Source organism: Phaenicophaeus curvirostris, chromosome 5 (assembly GCF_032191515.1).
Source record: "Phaenicophaeus curvirostris isolate KB17595 chromosome 5, BPBGC_Pcur_1.0, whole genome shotgun sequence".
NCBI lineage: Eukaryota > Metazoa > Chordata > Aves > Cuculiformes > Cuculidae > Phaenicophaeus > Phaenicophaeus curvirostris.
Window position 1 is genome coordinate 37,517,989 of NC_091396.1, and position 12,422 is coordinate 37,530,410.

The window sequence follows — 12,422 nt, forward strand, 5'->3', positions numbered from 1 at the left end:
GTTTCCCCCTTGCAACCTGTGGAGGATTATGCCAGATCAGGTATCCATACTGCAGCCCATGAAGGACCACGTGCTGGAGCAGGTGGATATGCCCTGAAGGAAGCTGTAGCCTGTGGAAAGCTATGCTAGAGTAGCAGAGGAGCATGAGGAGAGGAGGAGGTGGGAGAGATCCGGTGTTATGAACTTGAATGCCAAGTCCCATTCTTCATGCACTGCTAACAGTGGGGAGGATATGGAAGAGTCGGGAATGAAAGTGTCAAATTGAGCCTGGGAGGAAGGAGGGTGTAAAGAAGGAAGGTGGTTTTGGCTTTGTCTTTGTTTCTCACCATCCTGCTCTATTTTCAGTCAGCAATAAATTAAATTAATTTTCCCTAAGTCAAGTCTGTTTTGCTGTATTGGTACCTGTTAAGTGATCTTTCTGTCTTCATGTCAACCTATAAGCATTTCTGTCTTATTTTGTCCCCCTGTCCTGCTGGAGGGGTGAGAGATGCTCTGTGAGAGTCTTGCAGCCAGCCAGTGTTTACCCGCTGGAGCTCCAAAAGCGTCATCCTGATGTAAGGTCAAATGCGAATTTAGACATACCTGGCTTTAGTGATTTTTTTTTTTTTTTAATACTACATGTCCAAAAGTACACATTGCCAATGACTTTATGATATAAAAACATGTCAGTGTAACACTTCTGTTTGCTATAGGTAATGTCTCGTTGGGAGGAGTATATCAGCAAAGTGAAAGTCAAAGGTGGAAGACTGCCAGATGTTACGGATGTCTCCAATTTCTTTCCTTTTCACCAGTATTTTGCAAATGCTCCTCAGCCAGTTTTCAAAAGCAAGTCCTATGAAGAAGATATGGAAATTGCTGAAGGGTGTTTTAGACATATAAAGAAAATATTCACTCAGCTTGAGGTAAGACACATAACTAATAAAGGTAAGTGGATTTGGCTTTATAAAAACTTTACACAGTTCCAAAATTCTTCTTTACCTTACATTGTAAAAGGAATATATATCTCTAGGCAGCTTCATTAGCTTGCAAGGCATTCACATGAGAATTTCTACTTTTGAGCAAAATAGGCATGTTTCATAGTAGGGACAAGTGTATGATCTGTTTGATTTTGATCTTGGGAAGCAGCCATTTTACATGTTCCATTTTCACTGATTCAGTTACAAGGTTGGTGCGCCTGTCACTGCTCCTCTGTTGCTTGCAGGGTCTTTATATTTACAGTGAATTGCCTTTAAACTGGAGTAACTGGAACAGATTATCATCTGTTTTTTCTCATGTTGCTTGAGACGCTTTTAAAATTTAGGGTAAAGGTGATCTGGGTAACATTTAGTAATATTCACTGTACTGGTCTTCCTAATACTGAGTTTGATGTGAAGTTACGATGCAGTAAAGTAGAAAACAACAGATACGGTAAAAGAAAAGTTTGGGTGATTCTGAGAGGGTACCACAGAATCAGTCAATCAGTTGTCTGCAAATTTATGCATACACACATAATTCTTGGATGTGCTTTTACAAGATTTTTTTTAAAAAATATTATTGTTTACAGGTTTAGCTTAAAACAGTTATTCAGATGAGATTGTTAACAACAGATACTCTCATAATTTTGTTGCCTAATAGTATTAAGAAGGTGGCCAGATAGTTTGAATGCATGCATTTTATAAGCATTATTTTTTTGTTGTTCTGACTTCCAAGATTTTCTTTTCTCTACCTCAGGAATTCAGAGCATTTGAACTTCTCCGCAGTGGCCTGGATAGATCCAAATACCTGTTGGTGAAAGAAGCCAAAATCATTGCCATGACTTGTACTCATGCTGCTCTAAAACGACATGACCTAGTTGAATTAGGTTTCAAAGTAATGATTATACTCATGTTACTACACTAATTGAGGTTTGGTTTTGTTCCCCCTGGGCCTTGTTTAAACCTTTTTATCTGTCTGAAATCTAAGCAACTAGGCTATTTTTTTACCAGTACATTTCAGGTTGTAATTTTACTGAAGAAAAATTTAAAATTTTAATTTAAAAATTAAAACAAAGATTGCTTTGAAATTATTGTTTATACAAAAATGCTTTATACTGCATCTCTATTAAAAAGAAAAGTTAATTTTGCCATATTAGATGATGAACAGCAATGATATGATTGAATAATAAAATAAAGGCAGAACTGAGCAAAAAACATGGCCTTTAACTTTCCGTACCTAAAAAATGAATAGTTTGAGGAAAAGGAGCTATGCTGCAATGCAGTTTTCACTCTGCAGTGTTAACCATAGGTATTAATATAGTACTGACTTTCAACTGGCAAAAGTAAACCAAAAGCCCATCACCAATAATTCAGTATTATTCTTCTACAGTAGTGCACTGTATTGAATCACAAAAGTGCTCCTTTTCTGCTTCAGTGCAAAGATAGCAATTTAATTTGCTCCACTGCAGAAAGCTTTTCTCTTGCGGATGGATCATGGCTTATGGGAAGCATGCCATGTAGTTGATTCCTTCTAGATGTAAGCCCTGGTTGGTATGGATGGATCTGCTATTGATGTAGCTGGATTTCATCCTCTGACGTGGATTTTTACTAATACTGGTTTTTACCTGTATTGTAAAATCTTGCTGTTACTGTCCCACCCATCAAAAAATGAATGAGTAATTGATGCTTTCTTTTGGTGATAATATAAATGAATGCTGTTACTCACCTTATTTGATTGATGAACATCTCTACTTTTTCTTTCTCAGTACGACAACATCTTGATGGAAGAATCTGCTCAGATTCTGGAGATAGAAACCTTTATACCTCTCCTGTTGCAGGTTAGTCCTGTATTATAAAACACATTACAAAAAATGATAAATGAAAGTCTGTGTTCTTGAACAACATAGACTATTAAAAAGAGAATATCTTTTGCAGAAAGTAACCTAGAACTGCTATTTTCTATTTGAGTGGACAGTAAGAACTTTCACATTGTTCTACATAAGTTGTTTTCCTTGGTTTTTAATATTACAGAGTAAGCTAATGGGTTCTAAGTATGTTGACTAAATAGTATTATTAGCAGGCTTTAGTTTTGAAAATAAAAAAGTGAAGATATTTGTGTAAACTATGTCCTGGTTTTGTTACTCTTATGCCTTCTCATTTAATAGTGATTATTGCTAATATAAAAAATTGTAAATTTGGTACTTTTTATTAAATAACAATTTTGTTTCCCAGGAAAGCAAGGCTTGCATAATTGCTCTGTGTCATGCTGTCTGTTTGTGGTGTTTAATTAGTTTCAGTTAAGATTAACAGAGGTAGAGAGATACTGGGCACCTACAACTTTCAGGAAAACTGGAGCCAAATGGAGAGGAGGCATTCTAATTGATGATACAGCTCCACAGAAAGAAAACAAATGGTTACTGGTTCTGCTTCTATTTTTGCCCAATAATTATGCATCTTTTGTCTGGCTAATTGGTGAATGTTTAGCCAGGAACAAACACTAGCTTGTACTGTGTGTTGCAAACCAATAACTGGTAGATAAAGGAATGCAGTTGTGATACAGATGAATGGAAGTCTTGCAAGTGGAAAGGTATTGCTAGCATAGGAAAGGAAAGAAGGAAGCTGAAGCTAATGTGTCGCAGGGGACATTTATAGCGCAGTCTTCAGGAAGCCAGATAGCAATGGCTCTGTGTAACATAAGGGGTTTTTAAACAAACCCTAGAGAACTAGGCTTACAGAGGAGTAGTACTTGGTTTCTTGCACTTAGAATTCTGGATAAGAAACTTTTAAAAATGGAGTTCTTTGGAAGGCTTTTCTCTGAGACTGAAATCGCTGATAAGAGCAGAATGGCTATACAGAATGCTTGACCTTGTCCAAATCAGTAACTTCTTTGAAGGGAAAGAAAAAATGAAATATTTTTTTCATGCCATGGAAAATAGTTTCCATCCTCTTCCTTTCTTACTAAGGCCTCTTTAGGCTTGATGAGCTGGACGGTCCAGAGTTCAGTTTTCTTTCCTTACTCTGTGATTAGAGAGAGTTTCAGCACTCTTCCATTTCAAGTGGCTTGAAAAGGAACTCTAGGCTTTGTCTTGAACCATATTCCTATGGGAAAGGGAGGTATCACAGGAGTGTGTAAGAAATGAGGGTTTGAACTGGTGGAAATCTTCAGGATTCCAGTTCCTGGATAATGCTACTCATACATCTATTCCTTTTTTTTATTTCTATGTTACAATATTCCTTCATGTGCTCTGTTGGTATGTAACATAGGAACAAAAAAGGATGATCAGAAACTGGAAAGAGATATACCAAACATACTGGAGAGCATTTAGGCCAAGAGCCAGGATAAGGATTAATTGGAGGCACATCCTGGTCATGGAAGAGGCTATGTGGGAATTCCGGAGGTAAATAGGCGAAGCACGTGAACTACAGAGACACATGAAAGGCAGGCGAAGTTTGAGCACTAAAATTGTTTCAGATGCTTCAGACACTTCATATTCACTGTCTCAGAATTCAAAAAGTAATGCTTAAAAAACTGGTTTTGGGTAACAGGACTGAGTAGAAATCAATTTTTTTAATACTGTAACTTCTATAATTGGTTCTTCATTTTGTCCTCTTATAATATGTTACTTTTGACCTTCAAAACATTGTAATATATTTTTCTGGGTGTTTTTCTACTGATTTTAATAGATACTCTTACCTGTTGTTCTATAAGAAGCAAAACTATTTGAAGTACTACTCCCTTTTCCTGGCAGTAGATTGGAAAGAGCTAGTAGTTGTCTACCCACAGTTCAGTGTAACTTAAGAACAAACATTGGCATTTACGGCCTAGCGTAAGACAGACAATTTGACTATTATTGTGTTGTAATTTACTGCCTCGATTATATTGTAATAGGTGTAATTGTGTAATTTTTTAATTTTAGAACCCCCAGGATGGATTCAGTCGTTTGAAACGGTGGATTATGATTGGTGACCATCATCAGTTGCCACCAGTCATTAAAAACATGGCGTTTCAGAAATACTCCAACATGGAGCAGTCCCTTTTTACGCGGTTTGTTCGTGTTGGGGTGCCAACTGTTGATCTGGATGCACAAGGAAGAGCAAGAGCAAGGTGGGATAGAGAAAATGGCATGTCTCATTTGTAAAAAACTACCAGATTAAAAATCAGAGAAGTACTGGAAACCCTTTTTTTTCCACTCTTAGGACAGGAGTTAATAAAACTGTAATTTAGTTTTGTTTTCCATTTGTTTCAGTTTACACTAGGAAGTAAGATTTTTCTTCACTGTACTTTGCTACTGTATGAGTACTTTAATGAAAATGCTATTTAAAGGAATTTTAATAGTCTTAAGTGTTTGGGATTTTTTTGCAGCTGAGACTTTTTTTCTGAAGCAGCTTCCTTTTGTAAACTAATATATTTAAAATATTCAAGGCCAAATAAAATTTTAGATTTTAAATTTATTTGTTTAAAGTACATTTTTGTGGTTTGATATTAAGGAAAATGACTCCGTATCTTTTTACTTCAAGTTTAGTTTTAAATCCTGATTTTTTAAGGCATAAAATTGAATGAACAGTGTGAAGTGGTAGAATATTATTTTCTAGTCATATGAATAACAGTTATTTTCAGTATGATTTTTAAACTGCAGATTATATTTGAGTGTGATGAAAAATAAAGTATATCTTCCCATCTACTATTTTGCAACATTTCTGAGAAATTTTTAGAGAATTCTTTCACTTTGCAAGCAATTTTTTGATGAAGGATTTTTTTCCGTACCTTCCTATACTTTGTGTCTTCTTTTCTGGTCATGGACAGCTTCCCTGTGAACTATCTACTGCTCTATCTGCTCTGGATACAGTTGTGTGTTTCTGACTGAGGTGTTGTGGTTATATTACTGTCCCTATAAATGTCAGATATGATTCAGAATTGTGTAGTTTTTCTTGTTGCTTCCCTTCACGTGTCATGGTAATAGCCAAAATAAAAGAATAATCTCTTGACTGCTAAAAGAAATTTTTACAGCAGATAATGCAGAAAACCCTTTTTCATTTTGTCAAGAAGCATTAATATTTCTTAAGCTTTGTTTCCCATGAAAATTCTGCAAAATGTTTACCCTTCAATGTAGAACTGATCAAGCGCAACTGGCCTAAGAGTGAGTGTTCTGCACTGAGCTTTCTAAAAGAAGTGAAATCTGAAGTTTTCTGTGAGACAGAAAAAGTAATTGCTGGCTATCTTGTACAACTATGTTTGTTGCACATATCCAGTAATATTATTTTTTTCATTGTAAACTTACAGAAGCAATCATCTTCAAAACAAGGGGTTCTGTGCATGTGAACTCTTTAGAATAAGTTCAGGAACCCACTTTAACTGTCTGATGTTTGTTTCTGTGTTTTTGAACAGTTTGTGTAACCTTTACAACTGGCGTTACAAGAACCTGGGTAACCTGCCGCATGTGCAGCTTCTGCCAGAGTTCAGAACAGCCAATGCTGGATTTTTGTATGACTTCCAGCTCATAAATGTAGAAGACTTCAATGGTGTGGGAGAATCTGAACCCAATCCTTACTTTTATCAGGTAAGTATCAGTATTATGTGTATACTTTATTTAATCTGGATATGGCTTATTAGATCTATAGTTAAAATCTAATCTTCTACAATGAAGACAGACTGTCAATGTACAGCAAACTGATGTTTAATTCATGTTCTCAGAACTGAGTCATGTGCATGCAAGATTTTTTCTCCTTTAATGATTTTTGAATGTTGAAAATAATAACATATTGTGCTTTTTGCTCAAATGGAATGACTTTGCTTGATAGCTGTGTTTTCTCAGTGTTGTGGGTGGGATGAGATTTGGTGTGTAATTCATTATGAAGTATTGTTTTGGCCTATGGCAAACTGAAGTCTTGCAATTTGACTGTACTGCCATGATAGTGAAATAAACAGTAGCATTTCCCCTGTACGTGAAGGATCAAAGTGTGGCACACATTGGAGTTTGAAGAATCACTGTATTGATTTGATCTATACTATCTATGTAAGAATGTCAAAAAGCCCATTCATAAAAGAATGAAACAGCACTGCAAGGAATATAGATAAGATTCAGAGAGACATTGAGGCTGAAGTAAATTGCCAAAAAAACTTTGCCTTGGCATTTCTTAACTGAATTTTCAAAATGAGCCATCCACAACAGCCTCTATTTCTCTTAAATATAGGAAAGCCTTTGACACTTGTAATAAGATGCTTATATTTTCAATACTCTTATTTTTTCTTTTTTTAAAAACAGCAATGAAAGTAACTCTGTTGCCTAAATCACCAGTTTGGGTTTCAGAAAAGTTAGAAGCTGGAGCTGTGTGCAAGTCAATGAGTTTAATTCAAACATGGAACTAATACCTTATATATTGTTTAATATTATGGAAAGCAGACACACTTTAAGATTATAATATTTGTGGTCACTTTTTCCATATGAAGGTCATTGTTTATGTTAATCTGTTTTTTTAAAAGGTATGAAAGAGATTCATAGGTTTTGCTTGAGCTCCTCTCACTTCTAGATTGAGGAACAGTTCTGTTGAAGGGAGAGGTTTTTTTTCAATATTCTTTTTCTTAAGCTATAACACACTAACATACAAGTAGTAAAAAGCTGTCCTGTGGAACAGAATCTGCTGAAATTAGTGCCTTAAAAGTGAGATTCTGATAACTGAGAATCTGAGCACTGCTTTAGACCACTCCTGGGCCAAAGACAATGGAACAGTAATGGAAGGACACAAAACACCTCTGTCACTACAACAGTGATTTCATGAGCATACTCTTTAATACTTCCTACAGGTTTTGGTATTTTTAGTTTATCTTGAGGACTGAGAGATATTAGCAGAGTCCGTTGCATGTTTTTTCCTGAGGAAACAGATTGCTGACATGTATTATTTCTCTTTGTGAATTTAGGCATTTCTTTCCAGAGTTAAAGAGGATTAAAATTTGTAGAATAGCTCCATACCCATAGGTTGTTTGATATGCCTGGCAACTGCATTTTCCAATGCAGAGAACACTTAATAAGAAAAAATAAATAAGGATGGTATGTCTAGTCTACTCAAACATATGCCAAGTGGGCATAAGATTCCCAGTATAAATAGAGCATGAATAAATGTCAGCAATTGAGAATGCTTTTTAACCTGAAAGATAGTTTTTGTGGACAGAAAGTGGCTTTAAACAGGCTATGAGTAACTTCAATCTGGAAACAGGACAAAACTTCCTATAGCCTGAAGAGAGATGCTTTGGGACAGGCAAAAAAATTTAGAAAATAACAGCTGCTCATTTGAAATTCAATAGGTGTGGTCTCAGTAGAAATAACCCAGATGTCTGTCTCCTAAATAATAGTTAAAAAAACTTTAGTTATTCCAGTTCAACTAGTTATTACTTTCAGCTTACTGGAGCATAAATCATAGCAATTTTTTTGTGTGCTTGTTTAGAAGCATGTTATATTGATGCCGTTTTTTTAAACCCTTGTATTTAAATACAGGTCTCTGTAGATTATCAGGTTCTACTACTTCTTCATAAATGATAATTCCATACTTTTACATAACAAGTGGTTACTTTAACAGGTGACCTTTAAGAAGAAAAAATGAAATACTGTATAAGTTGAGTTCTGTTAATAATACAGTTAATGTTGCAGTTCCTTTGGGCAGACAGCTATAAGCATACAAGTGCATTCCGCTACAAATGTGTAACTGTTTAATAGTCCATAAGTAATGTTTTAACATCTTTTTTTTTTTTTTAAATTTTTTTTTAAGGGCAGTTATTTATTTAGGATTCTGTCTTGTTGAAATAAAACTGGAATCTTCTGAGTAACTCTTGGGTAGTGTCGATTAGTAACAATAATATTGATGTTGATATTTTCAGTAGCACTCTGAAGAAGAATCAGAATGAAGTTATTAAAACTACTTGTAGTTCTTTTATTCTTTCAAAATGGCTTTTATTAAGTGAGCAAAGAAATGGCTGAACTACAGACATTTCTCTCAGCATTGAGATTTTTGTCTAAATACACAATAGTGACACAGGTGTTATTCCTTCCAACTGTGCAAGTTGAGTAACCCTTCTCTTTTTCTCCTTTTCTTCGCTTTTTCTCCCTCTTTCAAACTTAAGAATCTTGGTGAAGCAGAGTATGTTGTGGCAGTCTTCATGTATATGTGCCTGCTTGGTTATCCTGCAGACAAGATAAGTATCCTGACAACATACAATGGGCAGAAACATTTGATCCGTGATGTCATTAATCAGCGGTGTGGAAATAATCCACTGATTGGGCGACCAAACAAGGTGACTTTGAAAATCAGTCATTGGCATGGTTCTGGTTTGTTTGCTTTTATACTGTTGTTTTATAGAACAGAATAATTTAATAGATTCACAGCGTTCTGCGTAAATATTCCCTAGTTAACCACACATTTATTAACCTACATTCTGCAGCATTTCTTACAGTAGTGTCCTCGTTTCTCCCTGTTTGTAATTTGACATACAAACTGAAGTCAGTGATGTTGGAAAGGCTAGAGACTACATGGGACTACAGGTCATGTATTTATTCCTCAAAAAAAATCCCAAACAAACAAAACCCACTACTTTAGGAAGATCCACCCAGAGTGGAAATGAGTTGATAAAATGGTGATGAATCTGATGAAACAAAGGAATATCATAGTTATAAAAATCTTGTGCTACTTCTGCAGGCTAGAACTCTGTATTGTAAAACCGGTGGTTTTCCACAGCCTTTCGGTATTAGGACCCCACTATTAGCTGTCTGGATTAAATAAAATGTGAAAGAAATGGTATACAGTCAGACAAAAGCTCCTCCTAACATCTGCCAGTAAGAACAGGCTGATGATTTTTGATTAGAGGTCAAGTAAAACAGTTAAAGCATTTTCTTTTCTCTTTCCATTTACTGCAATCTCAATCTGAAGTTGGTGTTAAAATTTTGGTGTTATGTTTTCCTTGAAATGGTGAAGATTAACCTATAGAGGGTTTTTCTTGGTTTTTGAATTTTTAGGTAACAACTGTGGACAGATTTCAGGGGCAACAAAATGATTATATTCTCCTTTCACTAGTGCGTACCAAAGCTGTAGGCCACCTAAGGTATGTAAGAAGATACTCTTCAAGTGTCATTACACTATGTGTTTTCTGTATGAGAAAGCTATTTGTAGTACATTACACACAAGCATTTGATTATTCAAGTATGTAGTAGAAATGAAGTTTAATGCTGTGTATTGAATGAAGTTCAGACATACTTCCTTTTATAACTGTCTGGTACCCTCTGCACAACCAATGTATACTTTAGTAATAGCTCTTACACTGTAAGTATTTTATGTTACTGCAGATAGGCTGAGCTTAGTTTCACCCTAGTGGAACGGTAAGTGTCTTATGCTTGGTGAACAAATTAAGGCTTAAATTTTCTCGTAGATGTCTTTCCTATAAGTAAGCTTTTTATTTGTTTTATATCAGAAATGTTTGATTGCTGCATAAAACGCGTTACGAAATGTAGTTTGAAATGCTTGCACTTCAGTTTTGGGGTTGAATGGAGCAAGACTTGTCTATAGAGCAGTAGTTAGATGGGTTCTCATAAACATATTTGTTCTGGGGTACAGAAATGCTGTTGTGATTTGTTCTCAATCTAAATCTTTACCTCTCAAGTCCAGGAAAATAGTAGGTGATTTTTTTCGTGTCATTATTGGTGCAGTGAACCATGTTTTATGTAATGGGTCTAGGATTTGGTACTTATTGAAGCATTACATAGGAAAAAAATAATGACAAAATAGTATCTTAGTAGATGATTTTATATTTCCTTTCATGAAGACTTCTCTAAACTATTAGGTATTTTTCTAACAACTCTGCAATCAATGAAAAGAACATGATTGATTTTGTTTGTTCTCTGAAGGGATGTCCGACGATTAGTCGTTGCTATGTCAAGAGCCAGGCTTGGGCTCTATATCTTTGCAAGAGTATCGCTGTTTCAGAACTGTTTTGAGCTAACTCCAGCTTTCAGCCAGCTCACAGCTCGACCACTCCACCTCCACATTGTTCCCACAGAATGTTTTCCAACCACAAGACAGGTAGGAACAGCTGCTCTGAGTTTAGCTACCTGTATTGAGCGTGTGTGTTTGCCCACTTTGAGTTGGCTGTAACAATTGGACTGTCTTCTCTGCTAAGCCAAACCAGTGCCTCTTGGATAATTATGTCCCTAGAGCTAACTTTTATCCTGATATACACTAGCTGTTTTTAATTGATTTTTCCACAAAACTGTTATCAATTTATCTCTGTTGTACCTGCTTCTTCAGAATTTCAATCTGTGTAAGCAATTCAGTATTTTTCTTTCATAAGAAATAGGTAAGTTTTTAGCGTGTTGCATATTTTTGTTGTTGTTATAAACGAAAATAATGTTATTTCTAAAAAGGAAAAAGCCACACAAAGTCAGATAATTCTCATTAAAAGAGGTAAAATTACATTTGACTGAGGAATTCAGGATTACCAATTAACTTTTTTTTTTTTTAAATTGGGTCCAGAGTCACGAAAGAATTTTGTTGCTGAGCTAGGGTCTTAAATATGAAAAAATAATTTGTAGTACTGAACCAGATCTTCATGGAAAGGTTTCTATTAACTATCTAAGCACAGAACAGAGAGTAGGGTGCTAAATACAGAAATGAAGGAACATATCTGCTTTGCTTCCTGGAGCTTTGAGCAGGGCTGCCCACATGAACTCAAAATTCAGTTACAGATCTTTCCCTGGTCTGAAGCACTGTTGACAGGTTTGGGGTGGAGACTTCAGTTAAAATATTCAGGCCCACTGTGCAATAAAGAACACAGTGTGTATGGCCAGTGAATGTGAGCAAGAAGGAGCTGGACAGTGGTGGACAAGTAGGCTAGATCCTAATCTGATCCTGCACTATTTGTGCTCTTAGAATGCTAAATGTCTCAAGTCTAAAGTATACTTTATGAAGTAAGCATGAGAACCCAGCCATTAATTTTGAAGATTCTTAGTTGGTCTGCAGTATCGTGATTAATCCAGTTCCACAAATTGTAAGACCCACACTTCCTATCTTTCCAAATAACGTACCTTTTTTTAAATAAAAAAGATTATTTAATTTCTTGAGGTTTAAGTTTTCTAATATAATTAAATAACCTTTGAATAATGGTGTCTTCTTTGCTTGCCAAATGTCTCCCTTTTTTCTCTTCCTTAGAATGGAGAAAGACCATCTCACCAAATACATGTTATTAAGAACATGCCACAAATGGCTAACTTTGTGTACAATATGTATATGCACATGATACAGAGTACACGCCACTATCAACAGGTAAGGACCTTCTAACTTTTGGAAGGTGTGTATTTAAAATAGAATAGATTTTTAGTAAGTAACATGAGATGCTGTTGAGGTTTGAAACTCTTCCTTGTTATGTTTAAAAATCAGGAAGGTTTCATGATTGGCAGTGAAAATATTGAAGTCTTTAAAACCTTGCAGTAG

General features: G+C 35.5%; 1 protein-coding gene across 1 annotated transcript in view; it reads left to right on the forward strand.

Annotated features, from left to right (window-relative positions):
- AQR (aquarius intron-binding spliceosomal factor) overlaps positions 1–12,422 on the forward strand; it is a 63,706-nt gene that overhangs the window by 46,946 nt on the left and 4,338 nt on the right. The window contains exons 26-34 of the mRNA XM_069858347.1: positions 693–902; positions 1,711–1,848; positions 2,720–2,791; positions 4,871–5,058; positions 6,340–6,511; positions 9,067–9,237; positions 9,956–10,041; positions 10,841–11,015; positions 12,141–12,254. Of these exons, the coding sequence (XP_069714448.1) occupies positions 693–902; positions 1,711–1,848; positions 2,720–2,791; positions 4,871–5,058; positions 6,340–6,511; positions 9,067–9,237; positions 9,956–10,041; positions 10,841–11,015; positions 12,141–12,254 (1,326 nt within the window). The remainder of the gene's footprint in view (positions 1–692; positions 903–1,710; positions 1,849–2,719; positions 2,792–4,870; positions 5,059–6,339; positions 6,512–9,066; positions 9,238–9,955; positions 10,042–10,840; positions 11,016–12,140; positions 12,255–12,422) is intronic.